The sequence below is a fragment of the Eurypyga helias genome, unplaced genomic scaffold, assembly GCF_000690775.1.
Source record: "Eurypyga helias isolate BGI_N326 unplaced genomic scaffold, ASM69077v1 scaffold7003, whole genome shotgun sequence".
NCBI classification, from domain to species: domain Eukaryota; kingdom Metazoa; phylum Chordata; class Aves; order Eurypygiformes; family Eurypygidae; genus Eurypyga; species Eurypyga helias.
In genome coordinates, this window is record NW_010243017.1 from 1,408 (window position 1) to 22,786 (window position 21,379).

General features: G+C 44.4%; 1 protein-coding gene across 1 annotated transcript; it reads left to right on the plus strand.

Annotated features, from left to right (window-relative positions):
* Positions 1–2,167: 2,167 nt before the first annotated feature.
* On the plus strand, positions 2,168–12,058 carry CXCL12 (chemokine (C-X-C motif) ligand 12; the record flags this gene model as incomplete). Its single annotated transcript, XM_010149251.1, has 4 exons — positions 2,168–2,285; positions 5,789–5,875; positions 9,491–9,588; positions 11,437–12,058. Coding segments are annotated over 4 exons (335 nt in total), but the record flags the coding sequence as incomplete, so codon positions are not given.
* Positions 12,059–21,379: the final 9,321 nt, after the last annotated feature.

The window sequence follows — 21,379 nt, forward strand, 5'->3', positions numbered from 1 at the left end:
GCCTGTGCTGCTGCTCCCTGGCACACAGTGCCTATTTCCAGTCATCAAACAAGGGGCACAGAAATGCCACACGAATTCTTGTGCTGGGAGGTGAATTGTCATTCCAACTTGCATTGGGGTGACAGAACACCAAATGCTGGGGCTTCCCCTCTTCCTTGCTGTGCTGGATGCCCTTTCTTGGTCAGGAAACAATTTTGGGACCCAGGGACATGTTAGTCATGGTTAAACATTTTCTGATCCCCATTTCAGGTGGAGTGGAATTGAAAGTCCCTCTCCCAGTCTCGGAGAGGACAGGATTGCATTCTCAAATTGTAGATCTTAACAGTTCATCTCTTGCATGTTTAGGCTTAAACTTCCTTGGTACAAGCTTGTAGAGACACTTCCACAGCAGCTGTGCAGAGCACTGTTGTATGACTGCATCCAATTTCGGCATCCCCTTCCAGTACGAACTCACTGATGTGTAGCTATCAGGCACAGATTTGTGGTGGGAAATCCAAGCGCCTTTCTCTTTCCAAATCACTAGTCAGCCTATTGCATGTTCCTGAGACTCACCCTGCAGCCTTCCTTCTTCCTCCTCCAGATGGGAGCTTCTCCTTCCATTTATTAGCTCATAGATGATACCACTATTTGGACTGCCTGATTGCCATAAAACTGTTGGAAAAATTCCTCCAATTTTGTTAACTTCTGGTCCAGATCCTGGAGTGAATCTGAAGGAACTCTGCTCCCACTAATGAATTTCTCTCTGTCCATCTGCCTGTGGGATCAGACTCTGGCTCATTTCCTCAGAGACACTCAGAAAAATCGTTTTCCCTCCTGAAGACAGGATCATTTCATTGTGTGTCTGTGACTATATGTGCTAGAGACAGGCATTCTTAAATGTGCAATATATGCAGATCAGCAGCACTTTGAAAAGCTGTCTCTTTTCTCACCTTCCTAGACGGCAGTTTAGGGATTGCAAACCTTTCCCTGCTCTAGCTCTCCATCTGCCTTTAAGAGAGCTGGGTTTGGATGCTGCCAGTGCTTCTGTGTGGCTAAATAAACAGGGCGGCAGATCACCATGTGGGATCTAAAGCCCTGTCAGATATAGATCTGGCCATCTACAGCATGAGCCAGACCTTATGGGTTAGGTGTATGAATTTAATTCCTCCCAGCGGCTGGAAACAGCTCCACTGGGAAATTGTTTAAAATCTTAGGCACTCCTTCTGGACTTCCAGGCAAGGCTTCTATGTTTGTATTTTAGTGTGTATGGGGCTTTGAAGCTTACACACAGAGTGAGTACCTTACTTATGTGCACTTGGTTGCCAGTAGATAGCAGGACTCCATCAGGGGCTGTGGTGGGAGCCAGGCTGCTTTGCTCAGTTCGGCACGCATATGCATTGTTGATTTTTAGCCTATGGGGGTAAACTTCATTGATCCCCCAGTGATGCCAGTGACAAAATTCATCCAGTCTGGTGGTCCCTGATTAGTATATGGAGAGCGCCCTGCTTGGTACAAGTCTCCTGGATTGCCATTAATTTGCCACAGGCTGGGAGTTCGAGTCTCCCCATCTCTCCCGCAAAACCCCTGCGATCTCGCATCTCCGAGTCGCACCTCCTCGTGTGAATATCTGGGAGTAAAGGTTGGCTGTAGTGGGGAAAGGTCATCCCCTAGGCCCTGGGAAAGCCTGAAAGACTCAGGGTTTTTCTGTAGCCAGTAAGTCCCCCGTGAAAAGCCTGCACCTGAGCCGAGCTGTTTTGATCTGAACTCTTTGGAATTCATCGCTTTCTTCTGGCTACCTTCTAATTTGGCCTCGGGTCAAAATCATTTGACAGGAACAACACTGAGGACAAGTGCCCCCTCTTTTAGCCTTTATCTTGTCTAATTACCAGGAGCATCCCTGCACAATGGAGCGGCTCCTTATTCTAATCTCTTCTTCTTTACTTATCTCCATTTTCTCTCCCTCTTCTTTTGTCTTCCAAAATCCCACGCACCAGGATTGAAAGGCTGGGTACTGAGTAAAAGGATTGTGCTGTGAGCTGTGGGCAAATGGTCTCCCGAAGCTACAGCTTTTCTATTGCTTTTTTTCACCTGCCTACTCGAGGGAGTTTCTGTCGGCCCCGGTCTGGGTAACCGTGCTGCTGACCGGGAGCAGGAGGGAGTAACGTGTCCTTTCTCTCCCGTCCCGCAGAGAAACCCGTCAGCCTGACTTACCGATGCCCATGTCGATTCTACGAGAGCAACGTGGCAAGAGCCAACATTAAGCACCTCAAAATCCTCTCCACACCCAACTGCTCACTTCAGATTGTGTAAGTCTTTTTACTCTTTTCAGCTGGGTGCAAATCTCAGGTGTCAAAAGGAAGTGAGTGTCACAGAGCTGGTTCCCACTTTGGTGGCTGCAATTCCGTCTGTCTCATGCTATGATTTCCAAACCATCTCTTCACCCTGTGTGTCAAATACAGCTGGATGCTGCTTTATCCCACACAAAGGAACCCAGCTAGATGTTTCCCCGCTGTGTTCTACCCCTGTGATCTCCCTGTCACTATGTGATCCCATGTCCTGTCCCCACGGGTATGTGAGCAGGAGTGTCAGACAGGCCGTCCATTGCCTTGTACGTAGAGCTTCATACCTTGATAAAAAGACTTTACCATGGTCTGAGTCTTCTAATGTTCCACTTCTGCACAGAGAGGAGCTAAACAAACAAAAGGTAGTCCAGGGTTTTGTGTAGCCTCCACAGGAGGTACAGACCCTAAACATGTGCTGGCCTGATCTGGGGACACATTTACCAGGCAGTGACTGATTCTGGTAAATCACAGATCACAGCAGGGCAGAGCTGATGGGTTCCCAATGGAAAATAACTTCTTAATTTTTGCTGAAAAAGAAGCACTGATTTTCAGGAAAAATGAGGCTGTAGGTTTGTGTGTGTTTTTAGGAAGGTCTTTTTGGTTCACTTGTTCATGGGTGATCCCCTCCTTCATCTTCCAAAATTCAGAATATTCAGATGAAAATATCAGCATTCATCTTCTCATTGCAGGGGGGCCCTACTACCATCAACTTCTGTTGACCCCTGTAAGAGGGTCTCAGTGACTAGACAGGGTTTCTGGGCAGTGCTCTCATCACTAGTTCTATCTTCGATCCATGTTGAGATCTTCATTGCAACTTAAATGATGAAGAAATCCATCCTTTGTCATCCAAAATATTTCAGCACTCAGAAGACTGATGTGGTTTCATGAGATTTCTCAGGAATGTACACATATATTGAAGAGCATGTGCCTATTCATGAACCCATTTTTGTTTGCATGATTTTTTTCTTTTTTAAACCACTTCAGGTAGATCATGCACATGTTCTCATGTGTGTTTCAGCCTTAAGATTTGGTGGAGGACAGTGAGAAAAATGTAAGCCTCAGCTGAGAGATAATTTCCTTTCACAGAAATGGCAAAACCAGCTGTGACTAACTCTGATCTCTACCTATAAACAATTTTGGAGGCAAGCATCCAAAATGCAAGTGTATGGATTTGTGCTCTGGGGCTGTCAGTGGATGCCATAAGGGTCCCAGGGCTAAGGCTTTGTAGAGGATTTGGAATTTTCTGGAGTAGTTTCAAGAAAATGACAGGCATTTAAGACAGGATAGAGTATACACTTATCTCTTAATTAGCATGGGATCATAGTAATTAGAAATAGAAAAAAGCATAGTCATTAGAAATAGAAAAGAGCGTGAATCAGACACAAAACCAACTCATGTTCTTGACCACTGCTGACTCAAATGTGTTTGTCTGCAATGTGATTTAGTGGTACACGGAACACATGAACCTATTGCTCATCATCTTTTTGTTGCTTTAAAAAGTAAGGGACTTAAAAACTTATCTCCAAATACCTCTGAAACATCATGAGTTCGAACTAGGTTTTTATATATATAAAAAAAAAAGAAACAAAAAAACCCACAAACCAGAAGCTGAAATGAAATCAAAGCTAAAACAGATTTCTAATCTGGATGGTTTTAACCACACTCTGAATTTGATGGATATGCATTATGCAGTGAAGGTGTGAGTAACTTAAAAGCTACCATTTTCAGGAATAGAAAATCTCATCGAAATCATATAGTTTCAAAGAAAGATCTTGTTATGTTTTTTGCACAAGTACATTCTCCTTTATGGTTGAGAGGAATGGTACCTGAACAAAAAAACCTTTCGTCTTTGGCTCTATGGGAAGTCACCTCTCCAAACCCAGAAATCTAGCCTGTCAACGCCTGCTTCTACAGCACCCGCCCTAATTTCCCTGCTTTTCAGTACAGGAAAATAGGCATTTTTACCATGCCATTAATTGCATCCTAAAGGAGACACCTAAACCAGTTCAGATTCACAATCTATACAGTTGCCTAGGTCTTTGCTATGACTGTACAAGGAACAGGGACTGACAGGCTCAGAAATAAACATCTAGAAAAAGTCAATGTCTTAATATGAGGTGAGAGGAATTGCATTGCATGTGGCTGGAGACTGGTTACATGTGATTTTGGTTCTGTACCCTGCAAGGCCAGGTCAAGAGTTCCCAGGCATTGCTAATATCAGCAAATCCATTCTTACTCTCGGTTGGTATCACTTCACTGGAAATACTCCAGCTTGGCACTGCTGGGAGGGAAATATGAATTGGGCCCATTCATCTCTTTATTGGCTCAGGGTTTGCAAGACTGGGTCTTTGAAGTGTTTATGTTACAACTGTGTTGTTGCATAACTTCAGACCGAGGAGCCTTTTTGACCTGTTATTTCTTACGCCATAGTTTTATATTCTGCAGATTTCATTTTATAAAGCGGGAAACATTTTGGCTTCCATTCAGAAAAATGTTTAAACAAGTACTGAACTTATTCCTATGGGCATTTCCATGAAATCGCTGTTCTTGGCACTTCTGCGTGGCAGGCAGGCTGTTTAAGGGGAAATTGCAGAGCAGCCAGGACAGAGGCAGGGTGCTTTGGGGAACGTGGGAGCTCACAGCACTCTCAAGAGGCCCTGAGATCCCTGGAGGGTGAGACCTGCTGATGTGGGTGAGAAGCCATTTGTACTGCTTCGGTGTGAAAGATGCAGATATTCCAAATGCCAAATTCACAGGGAATTCAAATCAGCTAACAGTCTGTTTTGGAAAGTGCAGTTTGGACACCCAGGAGAAATGTCTTGGAAGCTTTCTGCTTTTGTTTCCAGTGCTGAGTGAATACATGAGGGAAAACTTGCTTCTGGCACTATGGTACTTCCAGTGGCCTTCCTGCCTGCAATCTGTTTGTTCAGTCTTGCATAAAACAAAAAGCTAACGAGTGACCAGACCCTTTCAGAACATCCGAGAGGTATGGTTTGATGTCTTTCCTCAAAACATGTGAAACTTCGTTGTGTTGGATCTGAAAGCTGTTTTTAATTAATTCCTTGCAAAAATTACCTATATTTACCATACCATTATTTCCAAATGAAATTTAGATGTTCCCAGCACTGAACTCATAACAGCCCAGATATGAGTTGGAAAACTTCAGTTTAAATTCTGTATCCATCTCAACCCCCATATGCATACCAGTACAGACCACAAGAATCAGCACCAGAGGAGACAACTTGTACCAGTGCTTGGAACCCAGGGATATTTATAATAACCGGCTTGAGGATGGCAGGGATCCTCTTAGTGGGTTAACTGAAAGCAGCACTGACGCCAGCAAAGTCTGACACCGCTCTACTGTCCATACTGGAATTGCAAACCTGTGTGCAAAATAAAGCATCTGGGGAAGTGTGGGCTGAGGAGCATGACACACTAGACTCACTCTGACTCTTCTCCCTTGACAGCGCAAGGCTCAAGAGCAACAGCAAGCAAGTGTGCATTGATCCCAAGTTAAAGTGGATCCAGGAATATCTGGAGAAAGCTTTAAACAAGTAAGGCAAGAGACAAATGGACCTAACAGCTAACATCCTGAGTTACTAAAGGGTAGAACATTGAGGGCTGGCTTTAACCATGCGGACAAAGTACTCATGGAATGAGATATTGTTTTGAAGATGGGTGTGGAGTTGACCTAGTCTGTATTAAAACAACAGCTTCTAATATATCCTAAATGTTAAACTCAGAGTTTTGCCAGGGTTTGAGGCAAAATCTATCCTAATGAATCTGTTCTGGGGTCCCCAGCTCATCCTCATTTAAAAAAAAAGCCGTTCTCCCAAGGAAAATGCTTCCTTTATGGCCCCTCTTCCCCAAACCAAACTACAATTACTTCAAAATCTATATTGTTCCAGTTTCTTTGGAGCCCCTTCTCCATGTTACACTGGGGGTCTGTTTGCACAGGCAGCTGAGGCCTAGGGGGTCTTGTTGCTAAAAATTGTTTCCCTGTTGGCCAGTGTGGAGTGTTATTAATGCCAGCCAAGGCAAGATGCGCTGCCCTGAACAAGGCTTTCCCACAGGGTCAGGGGAAAACAAACCATTCTTGGCAAATTCGGTCTTTTAAAATCTATTTTTATTCCCCTTGAAAGTGGGTGATCACGGCTACCCTGACGTGGACTCAGCCTATCTCAGTTCCATTTTACAGTGAACAAGAGCAGCACAGAGAACACTTCTGTGCTGAGTTGCAGGGGAGGGCTCCAGCCTTCCTGGGGTGGAAGATGAGACAAGTGATGGTACAAAGCATTTCCTTAGTTGCCCAGAACCCTGGGCTGCAGTCATCCATCAGCGGCATTTTGGCCAGCAAGCCTACCTGTGCACACAGTATCCCTCTCACCCCTGTCACCACATTCCCACTACTCAGTAACTGTGCTGTAACCATATTGAATCTTGCCCCCCTTGCATCTGTAGGGTAAAGGCAGGGCTGGAATCCAGTCATTTGCAAAAGAAATGCATTCTTGGAGAAATGTGGGGAAGGGTATGGCCCCAGGGCAAATGTGAGGCAGTACAGGTAACTGAATGCCCTTCACTATCTGCCAAACAGTGAGTAGAATTTAAAAAAGTCTTTGTTCCCCTGTGTAAGCAAGGGGAGAAATGCTACCAGAGGTTATCCTTCATGTGGCCCTTTTGGGATCACACTGGGGCCAAGAGTGAGATGGAGTAGGGAAGGAAGCCAACTAACAAACTGACTGTGATTCCAGCCCTGCCAGCTCTTCCCATCTCATCTGATGCTCAGTGCCTTCTTTGCTGCCAGCACTCAGCCCTCTTGTCCTTTGGGTAAATCCTTTGCAGAGGTAATCCAGGTTAATGTTGCCAGGATGACTTTGGATTTAGATACAACTGAACCCAAGAGCAGGATGTGGGCCATGCTGACTATTGGACTACTTTGTTTTCCAACTTGGGAAAATCCTCAAACTGCTGCCTAAGATTCTGTTTGCTGTCAGCCCCATGAACCCCTTGGTGCTGTTCATAAGACCTGAAACTGAGGAGGTACTTAAGAAATTTGTAGGGTTGAGCAAATGCCTGTCTGATTTAAGGGAACAACTCAGCTGGAACACATTCTGCTCTCCCTTCCACTGGTGAAGATCTGGAGCAAGCTCTACTGAAACCAGTGAGCCCGTGCCTCATCTACAGCCACATTCTGGATTTTGTTTACCTAATGCTAATCCAGAAGCAATTTTGATAATTTGGTGGATTTCATCCTGGTTTACATTGAGTAACAGAAGAGAATTTGGTCCCAGGTCTATGAAATATGATGACAGAAAGCATGTGTCTCCATCACCTAATCCTGTAATCATGGCATTATTTTCATTTTCCAACTAGTAATGCTAGCACCAGTGGCATTTTCATGCTCCACAGACAGTCAGGGCTCTGTCTGTAGCATTTTCACAAGGCATGTTTTTGATATATTTTAGTGCACAGCTTTGACTTCTTCAATGAAATGTACTTTGGAATATATTTATAGCGCATCAAACAATTCATATATTTGAATTGGAGCCATATGAATGTTGGTAGTTTAAAACACCGATATCCCTCTAAACTACTAACAGCTTGTAAAATAAATCTATATAGATCTATAAATGTTAATGTAGCTATCAATTTCAATCAGCCATATATTATATTTTTTCACTTGTACTGAAACTGTATGAAATGTGACATTACCCTATATGCACTAGCAATAAAATGGCTAAATGTTTCATGTTATTAAAACCCAATTGTACATGGGAATTTATTTTTCTGGAATAAAAGCAATACATTTTGTAGAAAGGGCTCTTGTAATTGCTTAAGTAAAATCCAGGGTGTCAAGACACCTTAATCTATACCAATACTTCAATATGGTAGTATCTTCTCTGTTATAATCTGCAGCTAAGGGCAAGGAACTGTTCATGGAATATAGTAGTCAATAAGTTGATTGCAAAACCAGAGATGGTTTTTGGTAGGCAATTATTTTTCTCACTAATTCTGCTTAGCCTTTATTATTGCTTTATATTCATCACATCTCCATGTAATATACATACTTTTGAGACATCAGTAAAATACATTCAGGCTGTCAGGAAACCAAATTCTTTAACTGGCTTTAAAAATCATTGTGCAGCTCTGTGGCCAACATCATTCAACATTCATCCATTTATAGACAAGGGGCAACTCAGTCCTTTCTTTGAAATAGCTAACAAATCCTTTATCACTTCCAGGCAATCCCAGTCATCATTTACAGTACACTGACTGCCTTTCCCTTCTCCCTTCATGTAAGGATATGCAAAATCAGTCCCTTGCAGAGTGAAAGAAGACAGAGAATGATCCTTGCTTGTCTGTTGTCACATTAATATGGTCCCACCTCAGAACTTCCTCTCAGCCTGGGATGCTGGAGTCCATTAAACTCCGCAGCTACTGCTGGCACAGACGAGAGAGCTGACGGATCTGGAGAAGATAAGAAAGTCAAATAGGAAAAACCTTTCTATTGTGTCTGCCAGAAACTCCCAACTTCTAGGGGCTGGCTGTGATGGGAACCAAGTTCTGCTGCTGCCTTCTTCCATAGTACTTGTAAATCCCGGTGTGGCAGCTCTTCCTAATGTCTCACCTCATTTGTAAATAGGGTCTGAAGTACAAGATGCCAAAATGACTACCTCCCGCTACTCCACCAAGTGTGTGCTGGGTGAATACCCGACATGGTGGGGGACAAAGTAGGCGAATGTCTTCACAGCCTCATTATAAGGCACTGAATGCCCACAAATCCCACAGAATAGCCACCACTTCTTGTTGATGTCAGTGGGAATGCTGGGTGGGAAGCCAGAAATCCAGATGCCTCTGCTTTCATTGTACCGCAGAGGGTACTGGTGGGGATGGTGAGGCTCCTGTCTGACAAGTTCTGGCAGACTTTTGGGGAGGCTTCAGTGTTTTGGGAAAAAGAGTTGTTCTGGCCTCAGAATTTGCAAATGTCCTGTCACCAGGGCACTTTCATTGGCGTAGTGTTCCTCTGAGGCAGAGGGTATGGGAAAGGGGATGTTATCTTCATTTGCACCCTGCCAGCAAAATGTGAAGGAACCATAGGATGAATGTGGGAAAGGTCTTTGTATATGGATATTTTATGGCAGTCTTTTTGTATTTTTCTTTTAATTTAGACCACGTCATCGCACTCATAAAAAAAAGCAACAGAAGAAACGGGGCCCACTCTGCCCTTCCCGTGCAACACCACTAAAGTCTCCAGGGAGAAAGAATGGTAGGAGGCATTAGTTTCTGAGTTGGGACACCTCAGGTTCAATTCTCTGCTCTTCCATTGACCAACCTATGTGACCTTGGGCAAAAACATTAGCCTATACAGACCTCCATTTTTCCCCTATGTGTTAAGTGTAACATCTGTACCTTCCCTGTAAAGGGGTATTACACAACTAAAACTCTTAAAACAGGGGGAAAGTTTAGCCACAACAGCAGTGGGAAAATTTTCTGGTTTTACAGATGGGAAAATGGATACCTAAAGAGGCCAAAATAACCCTGAGGCAAAAGACAAAGTCAGAAGTGGGGTAAAGGTTGGAAGCCCTATGTCTTTTCGTTGGCCGTATTCTTCCAGTACTAAACTGACAGAGTTAAACTATAAATAACAGCTGTGAATTTGTCACTGGTGTTTTTTAATGATGAATGCAGCACTGGCTGGTGACGATATGATTTGGTGCATCGGTGACTGGTTGACACTTTTCTATGGGAGATGCTAAGCAAGTCCCAGAGAATGGTGTTCCATATGCCAATGATTTGGATATGCCAGTTGTTTTTTTCCCATCAGAGTAGGGTGTCCTGCCTTTTTGTACCACATGAAGTAGGGTTACTGGTGTAGGATATTGGGAAAGATATCTTCAAAGAGGAGAATTTTTCTCAGGGCTTCGTCGTTCTCTTTATGCCTGGATGAGTTTTCTGAGGCTACTTTCACTAAGAGTAGCCACGCCTGTCTCTGGCTGTGGTCACACATTCTTAGTTGTCCAGCAGACATTGAAAAGGATGTTTGTTCTGATTCTGTGGTTGGACAAGACATGCTGGGACATCAGGGTTTTTGTGTACATGGTGTTTACCCTCTGACATTTGTAACTCAGCCTTTTGCAATCTAGTGAACTCATCTAGATTGCAAAAGGCCCATCAGCATGGAACAAGAGTAGGGGTCACTTAAGACAAAACCTAGAGACCACCAGCACAGGCTGGCTCCTTGTTCTGAGTGAACGTGCACACAATACTCTTGCACTTTGCTGTGATGCCTAACCCACCACTCCCCCTGTGTACCATGCTCACACTGAGCATGGGAGACTTGATTTGTCTGCCTCCTGCCCTGAGCTCCCTACCTCTGCACTTAATGCCTCACACTTACCGTGCAGCGTGTGCCTGCTCACCCTCCCTGTCACCCCACCTTCACTGGGCAGCGGGTCACCATGAGATGTGATGTGCTGCCCAGCTGCAGGTGAGGTCCCAGAGCAGGGAGGCCATGGGGATGGTTCCTGCCTGGGCAGCACACTCGGGGGTTTCTGCTCTCTAGCCACCCCATGGTGGGAGCTGAACACCAGCATGAGCCGATCATGGGCTCTGTGCTCCTGCACCCTCAGAGACCTGGCACCCACCATGCTCTCCAGCAGGGCCAGGGTAGGGGCAGGTAGAGGGGGCATTCCCAGTGCCACTTGCTCCACTACTGGGGCTGCTCACATGTGATTAATCCCTCCTTTCCCTGCTAGTTTTTTTTTTTTTCCCCAGAGTTTCTTTGCCCACTGATAATTCTCTGCTCTGGCTTTCAAGTCCAGAATAAACTTCCTAGCCAGCCTTCCTCCTGTGTTAGCTCTGAACACCTTACTAACTGTGATAAACACAACCTGCCCAAAATATCTGCCATTGCTGGGTTTGCCCTGCTGGGTCCCAGTAGCTCCTTGTGGAGAACTTCCCCCAGAATATTTGGCAAATACTGGTTGAAGGGGCAGCAAAAGAAATGCTTTTGGGTTAGTCTAAACACAGATTTGCTGTTTGATTAGGCCTAATATCAAAGCTTTTGCAACTGAAATAAACCTTAATAGTGTTTCACTCTGTTCTTCATCAACAGGAGGTTCAAGATGTAAGAGGCAAGCATTGTAAGCCGTCTACAGGATTTCTTACTGTAGGACCCAGAGAGCAGATAACCAGTATTAGGGAATGAATACATTTCACTGTTATCATGCAGCACAAAAGCAACGCTTCATGCATTTCCAAAGGGTGTTTTTTTGTTTGGAGTTTTCTTTTTTTCTCCCCACAAATTGGCTTGCTATCACAGTGCTATTTTTATATAGTAAGATGTACCTATTTGAGAGAAGTATGGTTTTTTTATACAGGTTGGTTTATTACCCAGCACTGAGGGCAGATATGAATTTAAACTAACCCTATGTTATTATGTAATATTTTATTTCCTTTGCTATGTAGAGGTCCTGCTTTATTTAACTTTCTTTTAGTTCATGCAAGTCTCCTGGAGTTTTAAACCTAGAAGGACATGAACTATACAGTGCAATGATGTTGTGTAAGTAGTGGAGGAATTTCTTGCCTCCAGAAATCATCTAGGCCAAGAACATAGGAAGGCTGAAAGTCATCAGACATTGATGAAAGTGGACAGCATTATCATGGGTGGCATTTATAGGTATTAAACTCAGGGCTAGAGGGCTAAAGCTCTTCTCTGAAGATCAGAGACCCTGGTGACAGCTATGAGTAGCTGGGTCAATGTACATCTGATATTGCAACATGCTAGTACTTGGTTTGTAGTAGTTGTGTGTGTTAGGAACCACAACACTGATCTGATGTCACCTAGCACTTCCTATGTTCCTGTGCTTCTGATGACAGATTTTAGCACAAAAAGGAATGGGTTATTAAAGGTCTAACCACACAATCATGTTGGAAGTTGCTGCAGGAGTCAGATATGCTGCCACGCACCAGGTGTCTTTTCCCACCCATCCACAGGAGGTGACTTCAGCTTGCCTGGTTGGCTTTGCGCTGAAGTAGGTGGAGATGCATTCACGTGACCCTTCACCAACGATGCTGTAGCCGGGTTACTGAACAGGCACACGTATCTGAGGGCAGTAACATCTTTGATTGCTCCTAGCGATACCTAAAAGAGGACGTCTGACCATATCTTTGGAGAAAAGAGATGGCTGGGGCAAGAGAGGGCCTGCCCGGTTTGTGGAAGGACTGGTGTTTCTTAGGTGCGGAAATGAAGGCCAACACTCGCCATTCACCAGTGGTCACGGTCCTGTTTGCTGGTGAGCAGGGTAGCCTCTGCAATTTCCTTTGCAAAGTACACCTGGAGACAGGTACCACTCTTTGCACCAATCCCCTCTCTCATCCAGAAATTTCTTTCTCCCGATTCCTACCTGTATACGCAATACCTTTGCTATATATTGTGTGGAAAGACACCTGCAGTACTGCGATAATCATGTTACGCTGCACTCTGGGATCCAGGATGGAAGCACATTTCTGTGGCACAGTGCTTATATTTGTATGTATCTCTGTGTGATTTGTAAACAAAGACTGTTGTAAGATTGTATTGTGTTTTGAGCGGGTTGCTTCACAAGGAATCTTCCCTCTACCCTGCAGCCTGTTTTGGGAACACCGAGGGGTGTTTCACTAAGCACTCCTTTTTGTGGCAGAAATCTTTTAGTGCCAAAGAGGCTCTTTGGCTAGCCAGGGATTACCTTCTTTCCATGTGGATTCAGGAAAAAAAATCTTGTAAGTATTTTCCTCTCTGCAAAACAGTGCTATTACACAGAGTGCTTCAGCTGGAAACACATCACCTCATTTGCTTTAAAGTAGAAATCAACTGCTGTGCCTAAAATGCATGTGTGTGTGATTTTGACATTCCTTCTATTGTTATCATTACCAACCTAGTGTTTTAAATATCTCTGTTTCGAAAGGTCTGGAACCACTGAACTTGATGAGAATTGGAATGTTGATATCAATGTGAGTAGGATCAGATCCTCTGTTGTAAAGGTAAAGACAAAAAGAACTCTAATGAGAAAACTAGAGCTTCTTCTATCTTCCCTGGACAATACTTTATAGCCTAGGATCCATCTTCTGTTCCCACACATGCATCTACAATTGCTAGTGGTTTGCCGGAGGTGGACATGTGAGTGTCAAAGTCAAGAATGACTTTGGGGAAAGTGTGGAAGAATCTTGGTCCTGACACAAACATGGAGATTGTCCTTATCACCCAGGAAGGTGTATTCTTGACACATGCTTCCCATCCAAGGACAGCTTGAGGTCTGATCTGTTGGAGATCAGAGGATTAAATACTCATCTGGTTTTGATTCAACAGCATACCTTGCTAATGATGATAGGGGACACAAAGATTCTGTTTCTAGGGGAAACATTAGCTTCCCAGTAAAAAGATGGGGTGGGTAGAAGTGACTATACAGCCTTGACAGCGCTCTGCTGCAGTCCTCATTAACAGGGAGGGCATCTGGGGTCAGCACCAGCAGGGAAAGGACTCTGGACATATGCCAGCCCCACACTGCAGCCTGGGCAAACAGACGGCTGTGACAGAAGCATTGAGATGGCCAGTGCTTGGAGCACCCTGCCAAACCTCAGTTCCGGACAGTACAACCAGGTAGTGGAGGTACTGTGGGAAATGGGGTCGCCTGTCAGCCATCTCTTTTAGAGGCAAACTAGTGGGTGTTGCAGGGGTAGACTGTACTAAAGGAAGGGCATTTGCTCCTGGGAGAAATGCATGAGTAGCAGCAGGTAGGAAGGGGACTCTCTTCAAGGCTAGGGAACAATTACAGCTGGCTGGTGGTTGTCTGGGTGCCTTGTGGGCTGCCTGCCTTTGGCACTTCTTGAGGCTCATACTGTGACCAGGACCCTCACACCACTGTGCTGGTGACTATTCGTTACTCGTGTAGCTAAGACCACTCAGGGCAAGGGCTGCTCTTGTGGGGGACACCATGTCCCTCCCCTGCCTGGTCAAGGTTCAGCCCAGCGTGAGTGTAGGGATGGCACAGACCTGGCCAAGAGTAACTGAAGACTTACGTGAGACCCTGATAAAAGCTTTCTCTTGCTTTAGTACAAAATACAACCTTGAGCAGGGAGCTTTTTTTTTTTTGCCTGACATTATTTGCATGATGCATTGGGAAGAGCAGTCGTGCTCTTCACACTAGAAAAATCAATCACGCAGCTGCCCCAGGCTCCCTGTGCTAAACTGTACATTGAACACTATTCCTCCCGTGCACCACATGCTGTTCCTCCTGGGCACACCATGGTCTTAGCAGGCTGAGAAGCAGCACTAGCCAAAACTCACCTGGGGAGAGCACTAGATTTTCCTTTCTGCCTTTAATGTTGACCAAAGACTGAATTGGGGAAAAGTGACAAGTAGGGAGATGGGAATGATGTAGGGACCACACGTGAAGCGAAAGAGGGAAAGGAGATAACACTGAACTGGTGCTGAAAAAGCAGCTTCCATAAATGTGAAATTGTCACGTGTGGTATTTTCAACGTGCAGCTGTTGAATCCTAAGGTTGGATTTTTTTCTTATTTTAAAGAATAGATGGTATTTATTGCTGTGCCAATTTTGTATTTATACTAGCTTTATACTTGTTTGTATGAATATCTTATCTGAATTCTGCCTGGAGAAGGATGAAGGGTGACTTTTTGAAGTGTTTTTAACTAAAGTGTTTGAGCAAAGGTGACTTCATTTTGCAATGAAGGCTATATTCAAAGTTAAATACATACATTTCATCAAAAATGCAGTTCCTATAGGAGTTTTCATTGCTGTTTTCCCTTTTTTAGCATCTAGAGGGTCCTTCTTTTCTCTGGCAACTTGTTTTGAGTGATGTGATTTGTAGTAACCAGGGGTTTCTGAGAACTCATCACCTAAAGTCTGAATTTTTGTCTTTACCAACATCCCACCAAGTAAAGCGCTGTCTGCAAACACGAAACTCTGGTGGCCACAGAGAAGAAAACATGTATCATGATGAAAGGTCTGCATGAACCTCCCACTCCTTAAGAACTCAGTGTTGTCATAATGTGGTAAATACTGTACTTTATGTTTTTAATAAGTAAAAAGAAATATCTTCCCAAATAATGTGAAAAGAGTTTTGTATTTGTGTTCCTGTAAGGCAGCTTTTATGGAGGAGTTACATTATGCTTTTGAAATTACTCCTTTCATAGAATATTTTGAAAATAAACACTTTTATATTGTTGCAATTTCTCCCATAAATGTGTATGCACTTAAAATTTTCTTAATTAAAACGTTTATCTAAATTAAATTATCACTTGCTTCTAATTTTTTCCTCACATACCAACAGCCTAATGTTTAACATCAGAAAAACCATTCAGATGCAGTTTAAGTGTCCAGTCTCAAGGATGCTTCCACATAGCCCCAGGGGATCAGACTCTGCAGGGAACTTAAGTGCCCATGGCTTTGGCAGGGAGCAGCAGCATAGCAGATTGTAATGTGCCATCTTCAAAAGGAAAGGCTTAACCATTTGTTCCCTAAACAGAAGCCCAACATTTTTGCCTTTTTTTCCCCCCAACTTTTCTCCTGCAGCGGTTTGACTTCTGCGGAACTGAAAACAGCGAGCTGTTACTGCTCCAGCAAGGAGGATACCATCGTCTCAGGGATGGGGGGACAGGATGAGGGTTTCTTTTAAGAGCCTGAGGGGTAGAGGATGCGATTGCAAAACAGCAGATGCTGTGAACAACACTTTCCTTTGGGCTGGGTTTCCCAGGGCACAGCAGAGTCAACCTTCAGTTTGGAGGTGGGTTTTAGAGGTTTGTAGGACTGGCCTAAGATCTTGGAGATACAATCCTAGCTTGGATGACGTTGTAGGGAATTTACTGTGAGTTCTTAAACCATGAGTTGAAAATTGAGTTTTGCCAGTGCCTTCCCCCATCTCTGTATCCCCATGACAGGGGGAAAATGTTTCCTTATATCACCCTGCTCCCTCCACAGCTGCCCTGCTCCGACATGCCAGTCCTTTTCCATTCATCCACTGCAACAACACAGGTGAATCCCAGCCCCATGTACAATTCTGGATGGAGCAAAGATTAGGCATAATTTATTATCCCATAACAGCCAAACAGTGCTTGAGCCTTACTGAGTTTCTGATTCAATAAATACTTCTTGGCCAAATTGACGCAAGGCAAAATACATGCAAAAAGAGGAAATTCAGATGACTGATGACCCTTTGCAAATCCAGCAATGATTGAGTAAGAGATTATGAAAAACTGAGTAGGTAATTGTAAGTGCAGATGGTCAGTGAGAGATTCCCAGACCACTGAGAAATGCACTGGGAGTAATTAGCTACAAAATTACACATTAATATTAAGGAAAGGCCCCATCTTCTGTGCAGCACTTTCTGTGCCTTTCCTCAGTTCTTTTTCTCTTGATTGTGAAAGTTTTGGTTCTTACTTCCTCAGCAACACATCATGGCAACATATCCGTGACCTGCCTTGGAATTAGTGGTGAACCCACCTTATTGGCACATCTGGCTCTCTTCATAGGCAGCTTTCCAAAATTAGCAAGCTGAAGGAAATCAGCTGCATTCATGGCCTCAGCCAACCTGACACTCATTATGGGCTGGATTTATTAGGCCCTGGTGTGGTATAGGTCAGAAGACAACATGGGAAATGCTGCTACTTCTCAGGACCAGCTGGGGATGTTACCTAGGAGCTGCTGTGATGCTACATGATGAGGATCAGTCCTACCTTCTGGTGAGCATATTCTTATTTTATAAAGAAATTTGCTCTCACATCAGATTGAGAATCTCTCAGACAAATAAATATGTAGCTTTGCAACTAGCAAAAGCAAAATGAAAAAAAAAAAAGCCAACCCCCAAAAAACAAGGTCTAGAAGCTGAAGCCAGAGAAATTCAAACTGAAAACATTTCTAAGTGTGGAACTGATTAGCCTTTGGAACATGTTCATCAGGAGAGGGGGGGAAAGCCCTGATCCTTCCTATGTCCTCAGAATGAGGCTGAACACCATTGTGGTGTTAGCCACATACAGCTCAGTGGGTTCTCAGGGGATGTGGGGTGAAGTTGTCTTGCCTCTGTTACTGATAGAGTCAGATGAGATGAGCTAACAATCCCTCTAGCCTCAGAAATCCATATGCAGAAAGCCTCAGTTCCAAGGGAGCATTCCTCAGTCTGTCTGTGATTAATAACACCAGTACATCATCAGCCATCCCAGCTTTGCTTGGACTGAGGCTGAGGATGCTCTTGCTGTTACACAGGAGACGGATTTGGGGTAAAAGGCCTCTGCTTCTGGTTATGAAGGTTACCCTTCAGCTGGAGGGGCAGAGGCATGGTAGTGAGAGAAGGCTACCACCCTGCTCCATGCACCCCCTTCACTCTGGGTGGGGGTCTGCTCTCATAGGTCCCCTTTCACACTGGTGATCTTTTCATATATGAACCCCCTGAGTTTCTTCCTTTGGCCCTTATTTGTCCTTAATTTTCTCTCGCTCTTTGAGGACCTCCTCTTTCCTTGCAACCCCAGTTAGCACAGCTCAAGTGACAAGTGTTAGTGATTTAAAGCTGTCTGTCACTCTCTGCCAGTCATCAGCACCTTCCTGTTCCTTACCTTTGTTGGTGGTCTCTGGCTAGGGCCAGTGGTCTGTTTCCAGTCTCTGAAAAGAGGTGGTAGGACACTTCCTTTATGTCCTTTGCAGTCACTGCATCAAAACAGGATCCAGGGTCTTTTCAGAGAGGACTTGCCTGACTGCTGCTGAGGGGCTGTTTGGCTTACACTCAGGTTCATTCCCATCTGTGAAGTCTGATCTGTCTTCCCCTGCCTGACACAGCACCCCCCATTGGCACATCAGCCTGTCCTCAGTTCACATGCCTTCCAGCACCTCCCTCTACTGCCAGCTGTTCTTTACCGTAGATGCTGAGGAAAGACGGGGACCTGTTACTGCTTCCTTCCCACCGCTGCCAGCGAACAGAGGGCTGAACCCTAATGCACTGTCTTTGTGAGTTGGCAGAGCCAAGAGGGTGCTTCAGGCTTTCTTCAAACCCAAGCCTGGCTTGAATGGCATGCAAAGTCTAGCATAGGCTGTCAAGGTGGAAGAATACAACCTAAGAACAGAAGGACAGAGGTTTAAAATGCTGCTGTAGCTGACTAAAACCCCAAAAACCTGTGTGATTCTTCTACCCCAAAGATCTGCAATCACTTCCAGCTGCCTAGCATGCTGTGTGATTTATTACAGTGCCTGGATGAAGATTTGGCTGTGGTGAAACATGTTTGTACGCTGCCTGTAAAAACAGCAAATCTGAAGAAATGACTCTCTGGATGTTTTTCAATTCACCAGATCACCAAGTACTTCCATAGACAGTACCACAGCAATGCATAAAATCCCTGTAAGTTTAATATCTAGCACGCGCTATCTGTTTGCGTCTGAGAAACAGAGAGAACTTTAAATACTTCAGACTAAACTGCACAATTCCTGTGCAAAGGGAAGACTAGTTATGTGAGCAAATGCCAAGCTCCGCTGCATAGTCTGACACACGTTTTCTAAATTAGAGCCTTCCACATGGCAGAGTACTAGTAAAATAGTTCCACACAAAATATTTGGAAAAGAAGGAGAAAAAAGAGAGGAAATACCGTTTTTGTTCAAAATATAAATACTATGAATGCACACGGGAATCAAAGCCTGTATGCCAGATCTACAGCTGCAAAAGCAGCTGGATGACTACTATAATGTTAAGTGTCCACATTCTAAATGAAGGTCCTCATAGTTAGCTTTTGGTTCCTTCCTCAGCCTGGTTGTCCCAGTGTTTTTCTTACCTACCTTAGTGCCTGCTAAGCAATCTACCCCAGCCTTGTTACCAAGGGATTGGTACCCTTCCCTGCCCTTTGGGATCCCCAGAGCAGGCATCTCATCTTGCCAAGGAAGGGGGGAAATTCCAGGGGCATTTCCAGAATGTATCTATTGTACAAGCCTGCATTCCCTGGCTCTTGCATCCCATCTCCCAGTCTGATTCTCTCTCCATTATAATTATAACTGGGACATAGGCCCCACTGTGCAGGAGTTGCATAAACACAGAATGATAAAGACAGTCCCTACCTGATAGATTTCACGGTCGAAGATCTGCTCTGCTGAGCTTTGAACTAACATACACGCTGCAGGGATTGCAAGTCTCTATCTTTCCGTTGGGTGTTGGAGAAGCATCACACCAGACACAGGATGGCTTGTGAAGGAAGGAAAGAAGAACAGATCATCTAATTTCACATTCATCTCTTTCACCATATGCAAGATCTGGTTAACAGAAAGTATTTCAGCTCCTTGGAAGGTTGGAATAGTGTAAAAAGATAATGAAGTGACAAAGAGAAGCAAGGCTTCCTCGTCATTCAGTTAGAAGAGAGAAAGCCTGGAGAGGGATGCTCTGTGAACAGAGATGACTAGGTCTGAGCTGTTCAGCTTGCTCTGCACAGTTCCCATGTGGCCGGCTCCCATGTGAGTCTTAGCAGGGCTCACCCGTGTTTCACTGTTTTGGGCACCCAGCCATCCTGGCTCCTCCCCTCCTCGCTCTCCCCTTCCCCTCCCTCCTTCCTCACTTCTGACTACTTTAAGATTTCTCTTTCCTGCTGCCATATTATTTGTTGCTGACTTTGGACATTCTTCATTGCCTTTCATCAGGCTTCCCAGTGCTCGTACACTCTGTGTCGGTTTGGCCTGCTCTGCCTTTTGTCTGTGCGAAAACAAAAGCTTTATCTGTTGCCCAGAGACCATGGTGACTTCAGGGCTTTCCCAGTGCCAGCACCTAATTGCAAACAAATGGAAGTCCCCAGCAATACTTTGTCTTGGGTGGGAGGGCCTGAATCTGCTCGCTCTGCACTGCGGGACTGGTGAAATGCTTGTGATTTAGAGCGATGTATCTCAGAGTGCCATCTGGCCTTTAGCAATCTAGCTGCCTTGGAAGAGAAGCCACATGATGCTCGTGACTTGAATATCTCAAATATCTGGTTTCCCTTAATGTCAGTGAATAAAGGGTCGTTGATTGCAATGAGCAATCTGGACACTCTTCAGAAAATCCTCACGGAGCACAGAAGCAAATGGTACAACATTTCCACTCTGTTTATGCCTCTCTGAAACACACAAATAGATCATCTCTCCATGACAAGGACTGGCACGTGGAGCAGGACATCAGGCTGGAACTGTGTGGCTCATATGCTGTACACAGCCACTCCTCTGCCCAGCACCTAGAGCTGCTCAGAAATTAGACTTTCATCCAGAAGAAACAGGGAGACATTCCCAATACTCTGACATTTGTTTTTATTCCAAAGCAGGACATAAAGATCCAAATATCATGTTTTCTAAAGGAATGGACGGTTTGAAAATAATTCAATCAGGAAATGTCAAAATAATTTGTTCTGCTCAAATTGATAGAGAGTAGTATCTGCATATGTGTCATAGTGACTCACAGGAGTTGCAATTCCAGCAGTCCACCCCATCCTGGGTTTCCCAGGCTGGACTCACCTCCCCTGCACCATTGCTATTGTGGGCTATGCAAGACTTATTGGAACATATCAGCCAAAGGTGCATCGTGAGGCTTACAGTTTCTCCACAGATCCTAGTTCATAAAAGGTAGTGAGAGCATAAATAGGGGAGCTTGGATAGGCACCAAGCAGGTTCAATTTATTTGAAATCTTTCCATTATGATTTCTCCCCTAGCAGATAGTACAAAAATCTGCAAATTTCTCCTGGAATACTTCAATTTCATGAAATCTACTTTTAATTGCATAAATACTCTGGCAGAAAATTCTCAATCATCTATAAATTTTTGGGCAAGTTATCACTTAGCTGTTATTCACTATTTTATTTGTCACTCTTCAGTTTATTGGACTTTGCTGGGGAATCACTCTCAGATATTGGTCAGCAAATAAACATCCTCAAGTCCTGCCAGCATTATTTCTTCCTCTGCTGCTCTCAAGAACTTCCTTCTCCTTGGAGAGCTTCCCAACATCCATATGAAGTGCACACTCCACATGAAAAAATCACTCCCAGAGCCTGTCCCACCCCTCCATCTCTGCCC